At 36.0% G+C, this 24,852-nt stretch overlaps 1 protein-coding gene across 3 annotated transcripts in view; it reads right to left on the reverse strand.

Moving 5' to 3' along the window:
• The window catches only part of LOC150102528 (osmosensitive cation channel TMEM63C-like), a 491,876-nt gene that overhangs the window by 199,256 nt on the left and 267,768 nt on the right, over positions 1 to 24,852 (reverse strand). For all 3 annotated transcript variants that reach the window (XM_090398766.1, XM_090398765.1, XM_090398767.1), the window contains exon 13: positions 6,063 to 6,188. In XM_090398766.1, coding sequence (XP_090254892.1) covers positions 6,063 to 6,188 — 126 coding nt within the window. The remainder of the gene's footprint in view (positions 1 to 6,062; positions 6,189 to 24,852) is intronic.

Raw genomic sequence — 24,852 nt, forward strand, 5'->3', positions numbered from 1 at the left:
TTTACCACTCTAAAAGTAAAGAACCCAACTCTAACACCCCTGCTAACCACGCTCTTGCCCAGCTTCCATGGGTGTCCCCTAGTTCTCCCACCACCAGTCCTGATCTCAAAAATATCATCTGAATTAATCCTATAGAATCCTTTTAGCAATTTGAATGTCTCAATCATATCTCCCCTTTTCCGCCTATCAACCAGTTTCTGCAACCCACAAATCTTCAACCTGTTCTCATATGGTTCATTCCATAGACCTGCTATCATCTTAGTCACTCGCCTCTGGATCCTCTCAACCTCCTCCCCATCAAGAAGGAACCGAGGTGACCAAATCTGGGCACAGTAGTTGAGATGAGGTCTTATCAGGGCTCGGTACAGGGGTACAATAACTTGTTTTTCTCTGCTCGTCAAGGTATTTTTCAACAACCAAGTCAGTTGATGAGCTGATTTAGCTACTTTCGCAATGTGCCCCCTAAACTTCATCTCCCTATCCACCAACACTCCCAAGTTCCTGGCCTCATCAATCTCCAGGATTACAGTTCCACCAATGTGGTATTCTGCTGCTAATCTTTTCACTCCAAAATGCATAACCTTACATTTTGTCACATTAAATTGACATCCATTCTCCTTAGTCCAGAACTCCAATCTATCTAAGTCATCTTGCAAGACTTTGACATCTTCTGCATTCACTATCGCCCTACCCAACTTTGCATCATCAGTGAACAAATGAACTGTCCCACTTAGACCCTTCCCTATATCGTTAATGAACAGATTAAACAGCAGTGGTCCAAGAACAGAACCCTGTGGCACACCACTAGTCACAGGCCGTTTTTTGGACTCTACTCCTGAATAAACTACTCTTTGATATCTCTCCATCAACCACCCAGCTATCCATCTCACCAACCCTATATCCATTCCCATATGTTGTAGTTTACGGATTAGAATTCGATGTGGTATCCTGTCAAACGCTTTTGCCAGGTCCAGCAGCATCACTGTAAACCCATTTCCCTTATCCAGTTCAGCCGTCACCTTGTTATAAAACTTGAGCAAGTTACTGAGGCATGATCTACCCTTCACAAAGCCATGCTGTCCTCTGTACAGTATCTCATTTTCATCAATCCATTCCTGTATTTTTCCCTTGACTACTTTCTCCAAGACCTTGACAACGACTCCTGATATGCTGATCGGTCAGTAATTTGCAACCATAGTCTTGGATCCTCCTTTATGCAGTGAAACTATTTTCCCCTCTTTCCACGCCTTCGGGACTAAGCCAGACCCGAGACTCAGATTAAACAACATGGTCAAGGGCACTGATAATTCATTAGCCGCTTCATGCAAGACCCGTGCCGGTATACCATCCAATCCCACAGATGTATTCACATTAAGGTTCTGTAATAGACTATTCACCTCCACTTCATTCATCACAATTCCCATATAAACTAATGGTTCCTTCATTTTTTCAACGTCACCACCTGGATGATATACTTTTGCAAAGTGCGCGCTCAGTAACTCCACTATATCGACTGGTTCAGTGAACTCTTTACCATCGTCATTCCTTAAAATCATTTTGCCATGTACAGTTTTTTTCTTGCTTGCAGCATATTGAAAGAACTGTTTGGGATTCTCTTTTGCTTGCATAGCTAGTTTCCTTTCATAATCAGCTTTTGCTGTTTTTACCACACTCATTACCCTTCTGGCCTGTACTTTATACCGTTCGTGTGCCTGCAGGTCACCCCTTTCTTTAAATTCCCTCCATAGTTGTTTCTTTTTTTGCAGCTCAAGCTTAATGGTGTTATTCATCCATTTAACCCCTCCTTGTTTCACTATTCGGACCTTAGGTATACAATCAGCCATAACCTCCTGTAAATGCTCTTTGATCACTTCCCATGCTCTATCGACGTCCAGCCCTTGCAGTTGTACATGCCATGGCACTGATCCAAGCAATCTCCTAAGCTTGTCATACTTTCCAGCACGGTAATTCCACATATACCCTGTCTTAATCACAAATTTCACACCTTTAGCCACCTCCCAGGTCAAGACCTTATGATCACTCTCACCAATAGGTGGCAACATGGTCATATTCATTACAGTCAAATTCTCAGATACTATTACCAGGTCAAGCACTCTCACACCCCTAGTATTTTCAATTACATGCTGTTTCAGATAGTTATCCCTTAATAATTGAATAAAATCCATTTCCTTCCTCACATGTGTCCTCTCCTCCTTCCAATCAATGTTACCATAGTTGAAATCCCCCATAATAATTACCCTCCTTCCACTCATTTCATCAATTTGTTTATGCATACCATCTCCACCATCTATTCCATCACCTGGTCTATAGCAGCACCCAACTGTATATTTTATTCTGCCAGTGTCAATCTCACACCAAATAGCCTCAAATGAGCTCTTTCACTATCCTGCAATACTTCAATTCTCCTTGGCTGCAGTTCATCAGCTATCATCAATAACACCCCTCCCCCAATTTTATTCTCTCTGTCCCTCCTAAACATACTATAACCTACACATTCTATCCCACTAACTATATCATCTTCTGTCAGCCATGTTTCACTAATGCCAATAACCTGTGGCCAGGAAGAGCCAATCAAGGCCAAAAATTCTTCCTTCTTGTTCCTAATACTCCTGGCATTAGTATACATGAATTGCAGTGTTCCCTTTGTCCCACCCCTATCTTGATGCGTTATTCTAAATATCTCATTCCCATTTTTTGTCCTTATTGCTGGCTCAGGTACATTTTGTTTTATTTATTTATTTATTTATTTTTTTTACAAGGATGGGAGAAGTTTCAAAGTATGTAAAAATCTTGAGATCTTTCATTGGGGTGGGGTGAAAGCTTTTATTACTTGTTTTAGTGTCATCTATTTTTGTAGTTGTTGTAGGACATCTATTTTTTTTATTTTTTTATTTTTTTTTTTTTACAAGGATGGGAGAAGTTTCAAAGGATGTAAAAATCTTGAGATCTTTCATTGGGGTGGGGTGAAAGCTTTTATTACTTGTTTTAGTGTCGTCGAAATTTTATGTTTTGGATTAGATATAAGAAAAGGTTACTACTCAGCTACAGTCCCAGTTCTCCTGCCAATTAGAGGTTTCCTTAAGAGGCTGTTGCTGTCATTTTATGTTTATATCCATTTTGAGATAGAGTAAAACTAAGATGATTAAGTTCTTGATTGATTTTCTCTGCGCTAAAATAAATGCTGTATTTTACAAATCATTAAAATCCTATACCCCATAGGATTTTAATGATTTGTATCGTTTGTGTTAACCAAGATATCCAACTTATTTTCCAATTCCAGCATAAAATTTATGAGATATTGAGTCATTAAAACCTTATGAAATTTTTAATGGTGAACCAGAAATTTCCTTAGAGATGCTTGATGTTTTTCAGAAGAGGACTATCCGGTTTACAGTTGACCCCCCACACACACACACATGTAACCACTCCAATCATTCTCTCTCATAGTTATTCTGTTTCTGCCATATGCCTTTTCAATAGTTATTTTGTCTGCAAGGTTAGCCTAGTGGCTATGCGCTTCACAACCATATGCCTGGGAAAGGGGAAGGAGTGTCCTAGGTTCGATTCCCGTCGGCAACGTAAGGATCTTAAGGATACCCAAGTTAGCCAGTCTTGGGAGTGGACAGCAGGGCTTTTCATCCCGCAAGTAGGCAAACTGGCCCCGTGAACACACATGGATACAGTAAGGAATACTTAAGACAATCCTTCCAGCCATAGGTCTGAATTGTCAGCTATACCAGTCCCGAGCCCAGATAAAAATAGGTGGGATTGAGGTGGTGCCGTACCTCCCCGTAAAAGGGGCTCACGGCCATTGAATCACCATATGAAATGAATGAATGAATAGTTATTTTGATGACTGTTGTTCTGTTAGACCAGTAGCATCATTCCTCTTCTTTCCTCACAAGGCTGGTCAACATCCATAACCAATTCAGATTTACCTTACCAAATTTAGCAACTTTCCATTTCTTCTCATTATATCCATATAAGCTCTTTTTATCAGCATTCTCCACACTATTTTCCTAAGGACTACAACCTACCTACAGCTCTTAAAGAAACATTAATTCCTTCTTAACTACTGCCCCAGACTATTGTGTTACAGAAGTTTGATAAAACTACAATAAACCAAGAATCACCCAAGTTACATAAAGAAGAACACATCAGAAACATAGCTTATAACTACAATTCATTCTGATGAAAAATGTTTCACAATGGGAAAGATTGGAAACATTACATTGTTAAATGCAGAAACAAATTTACATATCTATAGAAATCTTCCACTAAGAATTGCCACAACTTTCTTAACTGCAGACAAACTTAACTTCCATGAATAACCCCCTTCCTCCAACATCCTCTCCCAACCTTTGATATATAATGAAAAATTTCACTTGTCAATGACCTATAACACCCTTTCAAAAGTCTACAGACGTCAATCATATCATCCCTCTTTCTCCAGTTACCAGTATCTGCAGTCCATATGCTCACAATCTCTATCCTCATAATCTATATTCCATTATCCCAACATCTACAATAGTTTTAAATTATCAACGGATTGCTCACATTTGAATGAATTCTTGGACTAGCTGTGCTGTTGTTCTCTTGCACAAGGACGTGGTTCTTGTGTCTGCCATAGATGAATAATAGAGGAGTAACCAGTGAGAAAGGTTATAGAATACATGAACAGGATTTAGCATAATTTCTGTTTATATATAAGAACATAAAAATTAGTACAAACAAAATACCAAACTTACACCTGGATTAATTAATATATATATATATATATATATATATATGCACACACATACACACAGTTGATCCCTGAACAACATGGGGATCAGGGGTGCTGATTTCCCCACATTGTTCGAAAATCCACGTATAACTTTTGACTCCAGAAAAACTTAACTACTAATAGCCTACTGTTGACCAGAAGCCTTACCGATAACAAAATCAATTAACACATTTTGTATGGAATGTATGTATTATATACTATATTCTTACAATAAAGTAAACTAGAGGAAAGAAAATGTTATTAAGAAAATCATAAGAAAGAAAAATACATTTACAGTATTGTACCGTATTTATCGATAACGTAAGTTTACATCGTCTGTTTACAAGATTAACCGTATGTCTGTCAGTACCGACATCAATGTTGTCTTATATGACACAAAACACTATAGATGTTATATGTATTACTAACACTAGACATCAAAAACAAAAAATAAATTATTCATATTTATTTACATGTATAACGATTCATGCAGCAATAAAATTGCTTTCAGATTACTTCGTGGTAGCCTAGCCTATACACTAAAAAATAACATAAAAATATAAGAACATAAAACTGTCAGTACTGACAGACATATATGTCTGTCAGTACCGACATCAATGTTGTCTTATATGACACAAAACACTATAGATGTTATATGTATTACTAACACTAGACATCAAAAACAAAAAAGAAATTATTCATATTTATTTACATGTATAACGATTCATGCAGCAATAAAATTGCTTTCAGATTGCTTCGTGGTAGCCTAGCCTATACACTAAAAAATGAATCATTATAAAATTTTTATTTTATGCTAATTAATTAATTTAACTAATTAATAATAGTTAATTTTATGCAGTTATGATTTAATACTGCATCTTTACATTTGTTTATCAAATGATAAATTTTAACTTTTAAAAAGTTAAAATTATTTAGTTAAAGTTAAAAAAGAATAATAGATTTGTGTATATTTTATGGTAATAAATGATAAAATAGACTAGTATCTACATATATTTTATGCATTCATAACATACCCAACTTTTTAATTTTTTTCATATTTCTAAGCAGCACTGTTCATCTGCAAGTTTTTTCAAATTGTCGTAAATCTCCCAAAAAATTTTCCAATATATTTATTCAAAGAACATAAAAATTAGTACAAAACAAAATACCAAAACTAACAGCTGGGTTAAAAAAAAAAAGTGATGCTATCTGATTAACAGGGTTGATATTACTTATCAGGTAAAGATTAAGATACCATATAAATTAAAGAATATACCAGATAATATCATCAGGGGATGGTGCAAAAATAACTTCCCAGTCATGAGGATTCAACTGACAACTAAGACTTGATGAAGGAGGATTATTTGCACACTTGCATCTTTCCTGATGATCTTTAAAAACACTAATAAAACAAAAGAAAAAATATTTATTAAAATTATATACTTACAATAACAAAAAAAAAAAAGAAATCAAACAATCAAAATTATATTTTGTAACAGTATCATTCTCATACAGTGACACCATCCAATGTCACAATAACTGTACAGTAGAATACTTTTTGTTTTCCCATTAAAATGGTCTTATTGTTGTTGTCTTCTTGTATTAGGATTAGTGATCTGTTTTGGCCTTACACTATGTCTTTTAAGGTCTTCATCTATTTATTTTTTTTCTATTTGGTTTAACAGTTTAGTATATTAGTTTTTGGTAGTCTATTCAGTAACATTATTATTATGTGACACCTCCAAGGAGTCCATACTCATTGAGGGAAGAGCACTGACTTTACAACTCTCCACCACTCAAGTCCACCAACTACAACGAACTGCAACTGCCATCATCATCATCTACACCAACACTATCTACTGCCCACCACTAGTATTTTCACAGACAATCGCAAACATCCATGCCCATGGTGGGATTCTAACCCACAGCCTTTTGGCTGGAGAGCAGATACGCTAACCACTCAGCCAACCAGGGCGGCTTTTATTTTTATTTATCTCCATTTATTTTTGTACTCGCATTATTTGTAAAGTTGGTTCTCATTGTAGTTGAAAATTTCTGTTTCTTTCTTGTCCAGTTTGGCATAGCCTGCTGTTCTTCAAAATTTTTTTTCCAATGTCATTCTTCATTGTTTTACTGTCCATGTTGAAAGTTTATTTTTCACTTGGTTAGAGTATAATAAAATTAGTTTAATCCTTTATCCAAGTGTGAGCAAACAGAGTTTGAACCTGAAAGTATCTTCAGGATTGGGGTAAGGTGGTACAACACCAGTTAACTCATTGCAAAGGTGGAGCAAGCTACCAACACTCCTATCTCAGTATCTCCTATATAATGCAAAACACATCTCCTTGCAGATATGTCTAATGTTATGCATTAAGGGAAAGGCCACTACCCAGACTAGTTTTGACCTTTACTGAGGTCTCTTCAGTGGGAGCCAGGCCCAAGTGGAGATACCAGGCAGAAGCATTAGCAGGTCATCTCTACCTATAGGAGTTGCCAAATGGTGTGCCACCCTTTTTTAATAAATTACTCTGGATTTAGAGAAAGATGTTGAAAGTTTATGTTTCACTTGGTTAGAGTATAATAAAATTAGTTTAATCCTTTATCCAAGTGTGAGCAAACAGAGTTTGCACCTGAAAGTATCTTCAGAACTGGGGTAAGGTGGTACAACACCATGGCAACTCCTATAGGTAGAGATGACCTGCTAATGCTTCTGCCTGGTATCTCCACTTGGGCCTAGTTCCTACTGAAGAGACCTCACAATAAAGGTCGAAACTAGTCTGGGTAGTGGCCGTTCCCTTAATGCATAACATTAGACATATCCGCAAGGAGATATGTTTTGCATTATAGGAGATACTGAGATAGGAGTGTTGGTAGCTTGCTCCACCTTTGCAATGAGGTGCCCTGGTGTTGTACCACCTTACCCCAGTCCTGAAGATACTTTCAGGTGCAAACTCTGTTTGCTCACACTTGGATAAAGGATTAAACTAATTTTATTATACTCTAACCAAGTGAAAAATAAACTTTGAATAGCTTTCTCTAAATTCAGAGTAATTTATTAAAAAAGGGTGGCACACCATTTGGCAACTCCTATAGGTAGAGATGACCTGCTAATGCTTCTGCCTGGTATCTCCACTTGGGCCTGGTTCCCACTGAAGAGACCTCAATAAAGGTCGAAACTAGTCTGGGTAGTGGCCCTTCCCTTAATGCATAACATTAGACATTGCATTATAGGAGATACCGAGATAGGAGTGTTGGTAGCTTGCTCCACCTTTGCAATGAGTTGCCCTGGTGTTGTACCACCTTACCCCAGTCCTGAAGATACTTTCAGGTGCAAACTCTGTTTGCTCACACTTGGATAAAGGATTAAACTAATTTTATTTTACTGTCCATGTTTCAAGCTGAGCTAAAATACCAAAACTTAATCATTTGAAAAATTATATTCTCTTAATCTTGTAGTGAATTTGGTTTAAAGAAATCATTTAATCTCGTTATAATTTTGGTGAATTTTGGATCTGCTTCATTATAGCTTATATCATAATCATCAATTTCCTGATATGTACCCTCAAGGGGTTCAGGTTACTATGACAACACTACATGATTAAGTTTACATCATTACTAATCTCCATCCAACAATTTTTTGCCAAATTAGTTTATTACTTGTTGGCACTCCAATATTATTGTACCTAACATTTCATTCTTCTAAGGCACTTCTAACCAAATCAAGCCATCCAGATCTGGGTGTTCCTCTAGGTCTTTCCCTACCATGTGGCATCAAACGTGTTTTGCTAACATTTCCTCTTGCATTCTATTTAAGTGACCATACTACTGTAGAATAACCCTCACACATTCTTGAATGCAAACAATGTCAAGTTCCTTCCTAATGTCTTCATTTTTTAATATGATTCTGCCACTGATAGAAAAATTACGGGCCGAAACAGATGCCAAGGACTTGTATATCTGAGGTTTCTAAGCTTTGATATCAAGTGCTTTATTGCTAACTCAACTCTCTGCTCCATAACTTAAAACTGGTTTGAACACTGTCTTGTATACTGCTAATTTAGTTGCTTGCCTAATTTCTCTCTTATTCCATATAAATTTATTCAAATAGCTTTCCGCTATACCAGCTTTGCTTATTCTATTGTCTATTTCCAGATTTAACTTGCCATCTTCACTAAAATCTGTACATAAATAGCTGAAATCTTTTGTGGTCATATATTGAAACTCAAGTTGAAATTACTACATTTTAACAGAAATCCTCAGCACCAAATTTTATTAATTATAACAAGAAAAATAAATAAAAAAATCAAAATAAGTAATCCTTGGTTACCATGTTCCAACAAACAGGCTGCGAGTCCCACATGGCCATGAATGTATTTAAATGTCTTTATATGGGAGACAAAATTCACTGCCCAGCATGACACCACTATTCTGCTTGTTGAAGGCGGAATTCACTGTTCTGCCTGAGACGACTACTATGCTTAATGGAGGCCTGAGACAGCTTGACAAAGTTCCACGCTTGATCTCTGGAGCAGGATGTCCAGGCTATCTAACCTTCAGCTCATGACACTAATATAACACAAGCTAACAGTCATTTATGGATGGGTTAATATAAATTTAAATTTGAGAATGAAATTACAGTATGTAATATATGCATGACGAAATATATACTGATCAGCAGCCTCTAGAACTGTTTGCATGCAGAACAGTTTGAAACTGTTCAGAGATGAATTTTCAACTGTTAATACTACCATGATTTGGGGGTTACTGAAAAGCTCTTACAGAGGTTCTTCACATCCTAGAAGGATATGAACCCAATAATTTTTGGGAAACCATCATGATGGTTCTTCCATTTTTGGGAGATCCATGATGTTTGTGACAAATCAACATTATTCACAGAGCTCTATTCAATGGGAGTACTTTTTGCAAAATCCAATGAAATGTTAAAAAATTATGTAAATTTATGGGACTTCCAACCCACTTTTGAGTTATGCATGCTAGATATATATTGTGTTTTACCCAATTTTTGCCCCTACAAATATTAATGCAGCCAAAACCAAAGTGATTTCAAAGCTTTCAAAGCATTCATCCTACAAACTTCATGCCATGACAGCAACCCTTACCCTCTCTATCAGGATGTCCTTCATCACAAAGATATCATGCCACTGCTAGTTAAAGAGAGAGAGCTGCAAACATATGTAGATTATGAAAAATGTGTAGTTAAAAAAAAAAAAAAAGAGGATAATAAATATTCATTATCATTCTACTGGCAAACGAGGTTTGCCTTTTGAAACTTTTAGTGCCAAAAGAGATCAAGGCCTTACAGAATACAAACAAACATGAAGTTGGTAATGTGCTGCTTAAAATTATAAGTTAAAAAGTAAAACTGCTATGGAATAGCCAGCTACATGACATTCTATTCAAATTCCTATCTATACAGACAACCTGTATAAAATGACTTTCAAATTGGACATTGTTATTTATCTTACATCTCTCTTCATAGAATTTCTCCACCTACAGTCATTGTATATGGGACATCCTCAGCCTAGCGTAATCAGCATAATACCTTCCATGACAATGATATAAAACATAATTTAAACCTGCTGCATTTTAGCAGCTTGCTGAGAGAAACTAAAAGGTCTTGATTAACTGCATGTTTAGAGTCTTCCTTTTATCCTTTGTGGGTTGATCACTAGCTGCTTCTCTGGTCATTCAATTTCATGGTGGATTGTTTCCTCTGATCAGATTTCTCAATCAATGCTGGAGTATCCCAGGGCTCTGCGCTTTCATCTATATGCTTCTTTCTACATCAGTAATCTCTCTCTCTCTCTCTGACATTCCAATCCTATTCACAGCTTTGCTATTGAGTACTTTCAATTCCTCTTCTTCATTTACAAAATCTTTGTGGTGTTTGGGTAATTCGTTCAAGATCTACAACCTGCAAGTGATCTCCTTGCCATTCTTAAATGGGTTGAGGATAATCTGATGAATTTTAATGCCACCAAAATGCAATCCAGTATCATGTCATGGAAGAAAGTGCTTCACTCTTTCTTGAGCGAAGTTTAAAAACACTTGCACATCAAGTGTTTTTACGACTAGGCTTCTTGTATATAGTAGCTAATGGCTACATTAATTCCCTTAGTATCTCTTCTGGGTTTGGCTCCCACTGATGAGACTTCAATAAAGGTCAAAACTGGTCTGGGTAATAACAAAAGCATTATACACACCTGAAAGGATGTGTGTTTTTCATTATGGGATAATAGGCAATTAATGTGAAGTCATTAGCCACTATATACAAGTAACCTAATTAAGAATATATTTTATTCAAAACTTTGCTTGCTTGCACTTGAATAAAGGATTAATCAAGAATTAATATTTTTGCAAGTTTAATATAATTTTATTATTTTTCTTAGGGGTGAGTTAGACACCATTTCTTTGAATCAACTGTCGTCTACAATAGTATGTGAATACTGAGTTAAATTGATTTCTAAAGTTTAAGAACTTAGGTTTTTTTTTTTAATTGTAAGATTTAAACCTGAAACTGAATTTTGATGCTAATTTTAATCAGTCTTATGCATAAATGCATAAAACTTATTGGCTTTCAACTTCATGTATATAAAAAAAAATACTAAACATTTTGTGTTCATGGCGAAAGACATGAATACAAAGCGTACACCAAAGTTGTAATTTCTATAACTGAAAGAGGTATTGAATTCAAGAGAGTACCAGATGTTGCTGTAGCTCTAGACTTCTCATTGCCTGAAGAGAACTTTGAATATACCTGAATATATCATGCACCTTTGGTAGGGCAGAATCTGATGTATTTCAGTATAAGCTCTATTGCATGCAGCTCTGCTTTAAAGTTGTGGCATTCTATTGGGATTTGTGTAGATATAATGATGTCTGGAAAGAGCAGAAAATCTCCCTAGGTTCTCTGATTTTGAGCTGTCTGTGTAGACAAGCACAAAATCCAAGTATTCAGTTCTATGAGTTATGAAGAGCTGCTGGTAATCGACAGTAGGGAAAATTTTGTTAACCTGCTGAAAGAAAAGCAACATGCTGGAATGCATGATTGCCACGGTGGAAGTGAGTTTGGTGGCATCTGAGCTATTGCTATGTCTATGCTAGAGCTTGAAGGAGAGTTTTTATCCACAAACTAAAGGGTTTTATGACAGTCTGTCAGTGTTCTAGAGATTCTCCCATTTTGGTCCAAAGATAGTTAGTTGGATATGTAAGGTGCTCTGGCAGGGATTTCATTTTAATTGCATATAGCAGAGACAGCTGTTGATGTCAAAGTAGCAAAGGTGGTTTGTTTGCCTTGATGTATAGACTAAGTATAGGTGACATGCAAAATGCTCCAGTTGCAATTTTGATGGCTTGATAGTGAATAGGATTCAGCCATTGCAATATATTCTCCCTGGCAAAAGCATAGACTTGGGACATGTAGTCAAGTTTGATCTTAATGATCTGTACAAACGAAACAAAGAACATCTGTCAGCACCCCAGCAGGCAAAAGATAGGGTGCATAGAATGTTCATTACTTTACGGTACTTGTAACTGAACGAGAAAACTGAGTTTACTCTCAAATATCAGTCCAAAGAACTTGGTTTCTGATGCAACTGGTGTTAGTGATTGTCCTAGTCACATTTCTGGGTCAGGATTAAGACCACATATATGGCAAAAGTGCACACAAACTGTCTTCTGCAGTATAAATCTGAAACCTTTTGCAAGCATCCATTTTGAGAGATGGTCAATAGCATGCTGCAGATGTTTTTCTGTGATCCTCATATTACATAAGTGGCAGACGATAGTAAAGCTATCCACATATAGGGCATTACTTACTGTTGAAGGAAGTTATTCTGTTATTGAGTTGACCATGACTGCAAAAAAGCATGATACTTAAAACAGAACCTTGTGGGGACTCCTTCGTTTTTGTTATAGGGCAAAAGGGGGCAGTTCCTACTCAAATTTGGAAGATTCAATTAGATAAAAAGTTTTTGATAAAAAGAGGGAAATTCCTCTAAAGGCCAAAATTATGCAAGTTTTTCAATATTGTGAATCTCAAGCAGTGTCATAGTAAAGATTATTACGGGTAGAATGATAATTTTGGAAGCCAGATTGTTCCAGAAAAGAGGTTATTTTTCTCCACAAAACACAAGAGTTAACCATTTTTTCCAGAATCATGCACAAATAGCTAGTCAGAGCAATTGGACAGTAGTTACTTGGGAATTTTGGATCCTTTGCTGGTTTAGGAAAAGCAATTATAATTACCTTTTGACAGGTATCTGGAAATATGTTCTCACAGAAAATTCTGTTATACAGGTGCAACAGTTGATCCATGGTTGATGTTGACAGATGTTTTACCATCCCTAATGGATGTTATCCAGTCCAACAGCAGTTAGATGACATTGAGGTAAAGCAGTTTTCATTTCTTCTTTGGTAAATGGTCTGTTGTATTCTTCTGTGTTGTTCAAAGAAAAATGGATTTCGTTTTCTGCTTTGGGGGGGGGGGGGAGGAACTTGGATAAGAATATGTTGCTGATATTTTTGCAAAAATCTTCCTGAGTGTCAGCAATCACTATTGGCTCAGTAACTGTGCAACCATTGTACTTGAGGACACAGAACTGGTGGGTTGTATATCTGCCTGTCATTTTCCAGATTTTTTTCTTACACTTTTTTGCTGTTGGTGAATATAGAAGTAAATTGGATCCAGGATTCCTTTCATCTCTGATGCCTAATGTGTCTTGCTCCGGCTTGAGTGTGTTTCAAAGTAATTAGGTTTATTGTTGTGAGGTATCTGTGGAAAATACCCCCAAGGAATGCTTTCAATATTTCTTCTGGTGGTATCATCGAGCTTCCTAAGATGAGTGGCTTTGTTTTAATTAATCTTTTTGATAATTGTGAATGTCAGTATCCATCATTTCTTCTTCTGGAAAAATATCCAAGATTTTGTCAAATCCCACTCCTTCTAGAGCACATGTATATTAATTGTTTTATCTTCCTGAGGGGGAGTAGAGGTATCCATGCTATCTGTTGATGGGCCATCTAATAAGGTTCTGGAGGCATATCTTTAATCCTCTGTGGTACGTTCCAACATTTTCCATTAAAAGGATTTTCATGTAGTGGGATCCTTTTTGGCATATCTTCAGGAGTGAGTCCATAATGATTTCTCTCTTTCATTCGCTCAAAGGAGATAGTGAGCAAATAATATCTTTCAGGGATGTTGCAGTTGTCAGGTGAAAATTACATTCTTGTCAATGTCCCAAGTGAAACTTTCTTTATAGTTGTTTTCTCAGCATTCTTATGTTGCTGCTGCTGTTGTGGTATGTGATGCATTGCTCCCTTTTGTCCTACACCTATGGCATGCTAATGAGCATGTCAGGTAGTCTTTCTCACAGTTAGAGCACTTTGGTGGTTTGCACTTACAGTCATTAGTTCATGTTCTTTATTGCCACATCAGGCACAGATGGCAGAGCCATGACATGCAGTTTGAGAATGGCCATGTTTCTGACATTTAAAGCACTAAGGAATTTGGGATATAGAGCTGCAGTGGATAGTTGTGATATCCTTTGACAGATGTTGGTGGTTTTAGTTTGTTAAAGGTAAGGATAATGTTTCTAGTGGGAACCAGATGCCCATTCCTATGTACCACTGTTCTTCTTATGGCTGACTCCTTGGTCCTTGAGTTTGGAGCATATCTCTTCATCAATGGAAGATCAATGAGGTCCTACTCTGATATTACACCTCTAGAAAAGTTTAAAGTTTGTGAGAATATCAACAGATGGCAGAGCCATCACATGCAGTTTGAGAATGACCATGTTTCTGACATCAAGATGATATTCACATTTCTAACCAAACTATGATTATTGCCTCAGTCAGTGAACCAAAACACACACACTCAATCCTCAACAAAGAATATGATGTTTCTACTACCTTGATGTAACTGCAATGTCCCAAGTTTTTGACAAACAGAAAAAACTGCAGAACATACAGAAGAAGGTCAGAGAAATCACTTATGGATGAATCCTGTGCCACAGTTCTAGCTGAACAGGTCAAAATCTAGGCTCAAATGATAACCAGTTAAGAAGGCACAAAGCCAAATGTGACCTCAATTAATAACGGAAAAAACTCGCATACAAAGATTATTTAATAGTATAATTTTCACCTGTGTGTCACAGGCATCTTCAGTACATTCTTTATAAAGAAACATGTGAAACGCTGATTCATTCTCCTAACTTAAACAGATCCAACAACTTATGTCTGTCCCCTTTATGGGAGATAGTACTTTACAAATCAGCTAATCTTTCCTAACTTTTTATTGTATTGATTTATTTTTTTATTTATTTTTATTTATTTATTATTTTTTTATTATTATTATTTTTTTATTTTTAGGAAATTTATTGACCTTTTTGGTTATCTTACACCAGCTACTTAGGTGGTGCTTTTTGGAATTGTCAGTTATTGTTTAATTTGAGCTTAATATGTACTGAAGATGCCTGTGACACAGGCGAAAATTATACTATTAAATAATCTTTGCACGTGAGTTTTTTTTGTTATTAATTTTGTAGCGATATGTCTACTCACGGTATCCCTCTTTTAAAACTTAAATGTGACCTTAGTGATCATACAACAAAATTATCATGTGACTGAAATAAAGATATTAGAATTGACAGAAATTATATCAAACCACAGACATCTAAAAACAAATCTTAGTTGTAACTAATAAGGCTATTTCTCAGCAATGATTCAGGTAAATAAACAAGACTTATGCAAGCAAGGATTAAAAAAAAATATCTATCTATCTATATATATATATATATATATTAGGAGAATTCATTTTTACTCGGTAGGAATATTATAAAATAAGTTTAATGACTATTACCGAGAGAAAAGATAGCAAGATATATTTAACAAGATACTACTAGTTTATTAGTTTCGTTACAAGAACATCATCAGGTATCATACTCAAAGAAATATATAAAAAATTACAGAGACTTAAAATTGTATTAACAGAACAAGTGAAAAACAGTAGCATGTTTGAAAAAATGCAAGTATGAGTTCCATACAAACGAATACTACGCGCTGTCGCGAGTGCGCCAGTACTGAACAGAAGCAACGTGTGCGTCCGAGAGATTGTAACTCAGGCTGTTGTTGATATGAGAGGAATCTAGAGAAATTTCTCTTGATTCAACAATCTTTCTTTCGAGTTCATCATAGCACACATGGATATTAGTAGTTTGAGTCCAGTTTACAATGTGCTGGCGGCCTTCGTCTGAGTTAGCAGAAAAAAGAACGTGGCTAGAGAGAGCGCTAGCTCTGGTCCTGTTATAGGAGATATCTCTACGGTGTTCATCCAAACGTAGAAGGATGGATTTGGCAGTCTGTTCATAATAAGGCTTTCCGCAATCACACAAAATCTTGTAGACTCCTGGAAACTGAGTAGGAAGATGTTTCTGTTTATGTTTGCAAAGTAATGAACGAAGTTTTGGAAGCGTAGTGTAGCACATTTTGAAGTTAAATTTCTTGAGAATCTTTGCCAGTTTGGGTGAAAGAGAGCTGATGTAAGGCAAGGAGATGAAGGCTCTTGGGGGAGGGGGATCTTCAGCAGTAGTTGAGTGCCTGGGGGAAAGAAATTTGTCAATCTTCTTTGGAGAGAAGCCATTGTTAATAAACGTTTTTTTAAGAAAACCGAGTTCATTTATAATTTCTGTTTCTTCGGTAAGTAATGATTTGGCTCGTTGGGCTAAAGTGGAAATAATACCACATTTTTGTGGAGGATAATGATGGGAGGAAGCATGAAGGTATCTGTCAGTATGTGTAGGCTTTCTAAAAATTGAGATTTTAATGTTCTCAGCACATCTGGTAAGTTTGAGGTCTAAAAAGGGAAGACAGTCATCCGATTCCAGTTCGAGGGTGAAAGAAATTTTTTTCGTGGCACTTGTTTAGGTGGTCTAAAAATAAATAGAGGTTATTGACGCCGTCTTCCCAGATGAGGAAAATATCATCAATATATCGGTACCAGACTTTTGGTTTAAAGTGAAAGGAGTTAATAGCTTTTCCTTCAAATTCGTTGAGAAATATATCCGCAAGAATCGGAGAGAGTGGGCTGCCCATAGCCAGACCTGCGTTTTGTAAGTAGATCTTGTTATCATATTTGAAGTATCCTGACTTTATGCAATGGGAGAGAAGAGCAAAGAGTTTTTTTTATAATTTATTCTTGAGAAGATCGAGGACTTCTTGAGCAGGAACATTTGTAAAGAGAGAAACAATATCAAAACTTGCCATTAAATCTGTTTTTTTAAGTTTGATGTCCTTGATTTTAGAAACAAAATCTGCAGAGTTTTTAATATGTGAAGAAGAAATTCCAGAAAGATTTCTTAGAAAACTCGCTAGAAATTTGGAGAAATTATAAGTGGGAGAGTGTATGCCCTCAACTATAGGTCTGAGTGGGCAGTTATTTTTGTGAATCTTGGCGAGACCATACAGTCGAGGTATCAAGGGATGAAGTGACCGAAGAGAAAGCCGAATGTTTTTTTGTAACTCTAAGGTGGTTTTTAATAAATTATTAGTTCTATTATGTAGTTCCATCGTAGGGTCATTAGCAATTTCTGAGTAGGTATCACTATTTAAAAGTTCCAAGATTTTATTATGGTAATCAGACTTGTTTAAAATGACAGTTGCATTCCCTTTGTCTGCGGGAATGATAACTATGTTACTATTATCTTTTAAGGACTTGATAGCTTTCCTTTCAGAGTAAGAAATGTTGTCAGGTGGAGGTCTAGCTTTATTAATACAGAAAATTGCTTCCATACGGAGGAGGTTGGCGTCTTTCTTTGGTAATAAAGAAGCTGCCTTTTCTATCTTTGTTAAGAGATGTTCTCTATGGATGGATGTAGGAGCAGTGACAAAGTTGAGACCTTTAGCAAGTATGCTTTCTTCTGCCAAAGATAATTGATGGGAAGACTTATTGATGACAACTTTTTTTAGATAGGTAGAGTCAAAATGAGAAGTTTTGTTATCTTGATTATATTTAAGAGAATCATATTTTCTAATGAGTTTTATTTTGTTTAAATTCTGTATTTTAGAAGCCTTAAGAGTGCTAATTTCTTTTAAATGGTTCCAAGATGAACTGTCTAGAGAATGAGAAAAACATGTTTCGTGAGAGGTCTTCTTGGAAAAATAAGCAGCAAGACAACGTTTGGTATCACAAATGCGTTCCGATAAAAGATCTAGTTTTACCTTCCTATAAATTCTTTCTGCTCTAGCAGATTTTATCGATTCTTTAAAATTAAGGAAACGTGGAATAATAGAATTGCACTTACATCTTTTAAGAAATACAAGTCTGTTGATGTACAATCCAATTGCTCTGAGATTTTTCTGATATTCTTTGACCAGTGAATTTAATTCCTCGTCATCAGGAAAGTAGATATTAGGAGAATTCATTTTTACTCGGTAGGAATATTATAAAATAAGTTTAATGACTATTACCGAGAGAAAAGATGGCAAGATATATTTAACAAGATACTACTAGTTTACTAGTTTTGTTACAAGAACATCATCAGGTATCATACTCAAAGAAATATATAAAAAATTACAGAGACTTAAAATTGTATTAACAGAACAAGTGAAAAACAGTAGCATGTTTGAAAAAATGCAAGTATGAGTTCCATACAAACGAATACTACACGCTGTCGCGAGTGCGCCAGTACTGAACAGAAGCAACGTGTGCGTCCGAGAGATTGTAACTCAGGCTGTTGTTGATATGAGAGGAATCTAGAGAAATTTCTCTTGATTCAACAATCTTTCTTTCGAGTTCATCGTAGCACACATGGATATTAGTAGTTTGAGTCCAGTTTACAATGTGCTGGCGGCCTTCGTCTGAGTTAGCAGAAAAAAGAACGTGGCTAGAGAGAGCGCTAGCTCTAGTCCTGTTATAGGAGATATCTCTACGGTGTTCATCCAAACGTAGAAGGATGGATTTGGCAGTCTGTCCATAATAAGGCTTTCCGCAATCACACAAAATCTTGTAGACTCCTGGAAACTGAGTAGGAAGATGTTTCTGTTTATGTTTGCAAAGTAATGAACAAAGTTTTGGAAGCGTAGTGTAGCACGTTTTGAAGTTAAATTTCTTGAGAATCTTTGCCAGTTGGGGTGAAAGAGAGCTGATGTAAGGCATGGAGATGAAGGCTCTTTGGGGGAGGGGGATCTTCAGCAGTAGTTGAGTGCCTGGGTGAAAGAAATTTGTCAATCTTCTTTGGAGAGAAGCCATTGTTAATAAACGTTTTTTTAAGAAAACCGAGTTCATTTATAATTTCTGTTTCTTCGGTAAGTAATGATTTGGCTCGTTGGGCTAAAGTGGAAATAATACCACATTTTTGTGGAGGATAATGATGGGAGGAAGCATGAAGGTATCTGTCAGTATGTGTAGGCTTTCTAAAAATTGAGATTTTAATGTTCTCAGCACATCTGGTAAGTTTGAGGTCTAAAAAGGGAAGACAGTCATCCGATTCCAGTTCGAGGGTGAAAGAAATTTTTTTCGTGGCACTTGTTTAGGTGGTCTAAAAATAAATAGAGGTTATTGACGCCGTCTTCCCAGATGAGGAAAATATCATCAATATATCGGTACCAGACTTTTGGTTTAAAGTGAAAGGAGTTAATAGCTTTTTCTTCAAATTCGTTGAGAAATATATCCGCAAGAAACGGAGAGAGTGGGCGGCCCATAGCCAGACCTGCGTTTGTAAGGAAAGGAAAGGTATCAAGTCCTTAAAAGATAATAGTAACATAGTTATCATTCCCGCATACAAAGGGAATGCAACTGTCATCTTAAACAAGTCTGATTACCATAATAAAATCTTGGAACTTTTAAATAGTGATACCTACTCAGAAATTGCTAATGACCCTACGATTGAACTACATAATAGAACTAATAATTTATTAAAAACCACCTTAGAGTTACAAAAAAACATTCGGCTTTCTCTTCGGTCACTTCATCCCTTGATGCCTCGACTGAATGGTCTCGCCAAGATTCACAAAAATAACTGCCCACTCAGACCTATAGTTGACGGCATACACTCTCCCACTTATAATCTCTCCAAATTTCTAGCGAGTTTTCTAAGAAATCTTTCTGGAATTTCTTCTTCACATATTAAAAACTCTGCAGATTTTGTTTCTAAAATCAAGGACATCAAACTTAAAAAAACAGATTTAATGGCAAGTTTTGATATTGTTTCTCTCTTTACAAATGTTCCTGCTCAAGAAGTCCTCGATCTTCTCAAGAATAAATTATAAAAAAATCTCTTTGCTCTTCTCTCCCATTGCATAAAGTCAGGATACTTCAAATATGATAACAAGATCTACTTACAAAACGCAGGTCTGGCTATGGGCAGCCCACTCTCTCCGATTCTTGCGGATATATTTCTCAACGAATTTGAAGGAGAAGCTATTAACCCTTTCACTTTAAACCAAAAGTCTGGTACCGATATATTGATGATATTTTCCTCATCTGGGAAGACGGCGTCAATAACTTCTATTTATTTTTAGACCACCTAAACAAGTGCCACAAAAAAATTTCTTTCACCCTCGAACTGGAATCGGATGACTGTCTTCCCTTTTTAGACCTCAAACTTACCAGATGTGCTGAGAACATTAAAATCTCAATTTTTAGAAAGCCTACACATACTGACAGATACCTTCATGCTTCCTCCCATCATTATCCTCCACAAAAATGTGGTATTATTTCCACTTTAGCCCACCGAGCCAAATCATTACTTACCAAAGAAACAGAAATTATAAATGAACTCAGTTTTCTTAAAAAAACGTTTATTAACAATGGCTTCTCTCCAAAGAAGATTGACAAATTTCTTTCACCCAGGCACTCAACTACTGCTGAAGATCCCCCTCCCCCAAAGAGCCTTCATCTCCTTGCCTTACATCAGCTCTCTTTCACCCAAACTGGCAAAGATTCTCAAGAAATTTAACTTCAAAACGTGCTACACTACGCTTCCAAAACTTCGTTCATTACTTTGCAAACATAAACAGAAACATCTTCCTACTCAGTTTCCAGGAGTCTACAAGATTTTGTGTGATTGCGGAAAGCCTTATTATGGACAGACTGCCAAATCCATCCTTCTACGTTTGGATGAACACCGTAGAGATATCTCCTATAACAGGACTAGAGCTAGCGCTCTCTCTAGCCACGTTCTTTTTTCTGCTAACTCAGACGAAGGCCGCCAGCACATTGTAAACTGGACTCAAACTACTAATATCCATGTGTGCTACGATGAACTCGAAAGAAAGATTGTTGAATCAAGAGAAATTTCTCTAGATTCCTCTCATATCAACAACAGCCTGAGTTACAATCTCTCGGACGCACACGTTGCTTCTGTTCAGTACTGGCGCACTCGCGACAGCGCGTAGTATTCGTTTGTATGGAACTCATACTTGCATTTTTTCAAACATGCTACTGTTTTTCACTTGTTCTGTTAATACAATTTTAAGTCTCTGTAATTTTTTATATATTTCTTTGAGTATGATACCTGATGATGTTCTTGTAACAAAACTAGTAAACTAGTAGTATCTTGTTAAATATATCTTGCCATCTTTTTTCTCGGTAATAGCCATTAAACTTATTTTATATATATATATATATATATATATATATATATATATATATATATATATATTTATTAAAAAATACTGAATGACTCGAAACTGAAAAAAATGAAAACAAAGTTTAATAGCACAACTAGTTTCAGCTTGTATCAGCCTTCTTCAGGTGCACGTTACAAAAGAAATAACCAGTAAAACATAGAGGAAATAACTAAACAACAAGGAAAGGAAAATTAATGTATACATATATATTTAATGTAGAAATGTTGAAGTCTGCACATTCAAAACTGTTCTCTCGTCGGCTTCATTGTTGGGCGTACGCATGTGTATAGCGTCTCGGGAATGCCAGTATTTGATCGTAGCACAATGACAGTCTGAAAGGTTGTAACTCGTGTTGTTGTTGTTGAGATGTAGGGGGTTGAGAATGATTTCTCTCGATTTTATTATCTTTCTTTCTAATTCATCCTGGCAACAGAAAAATGTTAGCAGACTTGTCCCATAGGACTGTATCGCTAAGGTTTTATTCATTAGAATCGGCCGAGAACAGAACATGACTAGAAAAAGCACTGACTCGCATTCTCCTGTAACTGATGTCTCTCTCTTATGTTCTTCAATGTGTAACTCGATCGATTTCTCTGTTTGGCCAAAGTATGTATATCGCAGTTGCACCAAATCTGGTAAACGTTGGGATATTTAAGGTTGTGATGTCAAGGTTTCGGACAGCTCACTAAGCAGTGGATTTTTAAAAGAGGAATAAATAAACTTCTTATGTTGTATTTCCATAGAACCTTGGCCAATTTGGGTGAGATAGAGTTTATGTATGGTATAGAAATATTACCTTTCACCCTATTGGTCTCTTCATCATTGCAAGCAGGAGGATTTAATAGGTATTTGTCAATTGTTTTTTGTGAATAACCATTTAGTTGAAAAGTAGACTAGAGAAAATTGAGTTCTTTATTAAGTTCTATCTCATCATCAAGAAGAGAGCGAGCACGATTTCCTAGTGTAGAAATGATTCCAAACTTTTGAGGAGGATAATGATATATATATATATATATATATATATATATAAATGACAACCACTATGTAGTTACAGAAGAGATTGATGTTTTTTTAAATATTTTTAATGTGCATGTTTACACATTTGCATGCACACATTCGGCTAAGGATGGCTATGATGTATTCAGACAAGTTAATGCCCGAGTTTATATCTAGATGTTTAGGATTATAAAATTAATCCAAAATCAAGTATTATGGGATGAATCTGAACTATTACAGCACTGCTATGACATAACCAAGTAAAAAATTTGGGAATCCTTGGAAATGGAAAATAAATATCAAGAAGGTGATAAGATATTCTGGAGGTTGTTGAAGAAGTTTAGAAATTGAGGAAAGAGTGCTGTAAAAGTAATTAGAGATGATAAAGGTGACATGAAAATGGGAGAAAAAGATATCCTTGAAGTATGGAATAATTACTTCGAAAAATTGCTAAATGAAACAAGCAGTGATAGTGATAGCACAGTGGTATAAAACACTCAACAGGCATACAGTCAGGAATACATATCCATACTTGTAGAAAAAGCCATCAAAGGCTTCAAATGTGGAAATACAGCTGGAGTAGATGATATTCGACCAGAAATGCTGAAGTATGGTGGTATAAAAGTCTTACAGTGTCTGCACTGCATAGTTCAGAAAGCCTTGGGCAGAGGGACGAATTCCCGATGATTGGAGTAGTGCTATAATAGCACCCGTATATAAAAAGGGAAATAAAACTGAACGTGAGAATTACAGAGGTACTTCCCTACTGAGTGTTCCTGGCAAGATCTATGCAGTATACTTGAGAAACAGTTGAGAAGAATTGTGGAAGACAAGCTTGATGAAGAACAATCTGGATTCAGGCCAAATAGAGGTTATCAGGATCAGATCTTCACCTTACAACAAATAGCTGAGAAATCATGGGAATATAAAAAAGATCTGTATTTAAGTTTTGTCGATCTGGAAAAGGCATGTGACAAGGTGCCAAAAGAGAAGCTATTCAATATGCTACAGTTATATGGTGTCAATGGGGCATTATGTCAAGCAATACTTAGTCTTTATTTGAGTTGTAAGTCAGCAGTTAGAATTGAAGTACAGGAAGATGGTTTAATGTTAAATCTGGTGTGAGACAAGGATGTACATTATCACCTCTGTTATTCATTATCTATATGGATCACAATATGAAGGAAAGGGGTATTAAACATGATATCAAAATTGGAGATATTAATGTCATCTCTTTGGTTTATGCAGATGATGTTACAGTTCTAAATACATCTGCTACAAGTCTGTAAGATTCCCTGACTAAATTGAATAACTCTTGTAATAGATTTGGTATGAAGGTCAGCAATAACAAGACAAAGACAATGAAAATAGGCAGAAACATTGCAAATATCAAGTGCATTGTGAATGGAGAACCTATAAAAAATGTGAATCATTTCAGCTACTTAGGCATGATTTTTAGTGAAGACTGTAAATCAAATATGGAAATAGACAACAGAATCAACAAAGCTGGTATGGTGGGAAGTCAATTGAATAAATTAATATGGAATAAGAGAGAAATTAGTCAGAACACTAAATTAACTGTATACAAGACAGTGTTCAAACCAGTTTTAACTTATGGATCCGAGAGCTGGGTCAGAAGTAAAACACTTGACCAAAGACTAGAGAGCGTAGATATGAGAGTCCTGAGAAAGATTAGAGGCATGAATAGATGGCATCAATGGCAATATCATATTAAAAACGAGAATATTAGGAAAGAACTTGACATTGTCGGCATCCGGGAATGCGTTATCAGAGCTAATCTCAAGTGGTATGGTCACTTAAACAGAATGGGCGAGGAAAGATTAGCAAAACAAGTGTTCTCTGCCAGGTTGGCAGGAAAATGGCCCAGAGGAAGACCAAGATATAGGTAGATTGATACGGTACAAAGTTCCTTAGGCGACAGAAATATAAGATCTGATAACGTTGGAGTCTTGACAAGTAACAGACTGATTTGGAGGAAAATTGTAGATAGGAAGTTAGTAATGATGTAAATTTTTCATGTAGTACTATCATATCCTGTACACCCCTTGAGGGTGCATGTCAAGAATTTGAATGATGGAAATGGCATTAAATCCTAAACATTTAAATACAAACCAAAGTATCGACGTATCTGAATACATCAGACGAATGAAAAACATCCACACTGTGCTGAACAATGCATCGCACAATTAGAAATATTTTTACAAAACATCAATTTCTTCTATAACTACATAGTAGTTGTCAGCTTTGTTAGTCTTTACTGTTTTGTGTACTAATTTGTATGTTTACACCTGAAGAAATCTTATGTAATTAGGATGAAACATCATACCGTTCATTAAAATTGTTACCATCTTATTCCAGTTTTCTGCCTTATAAATTCATGACACTTCTGTGCATGGCAGAAG

Source organism: Typopeltis vanoorti, chromosome 10, assembly GCF_054136105.1.
Source record: "Typopeltis vanoorti isolate ZY-2024b chromosome 10, IOZ_Tvanoo_1.0, whole genome shotgun sequence".
Lineage (NCBI taxonomy): Eukaryota > Metazoa > Arthropoda > Arachnida > Uropygi > Thelyphonidae > Typopeltis > Typopeltis vanoorti.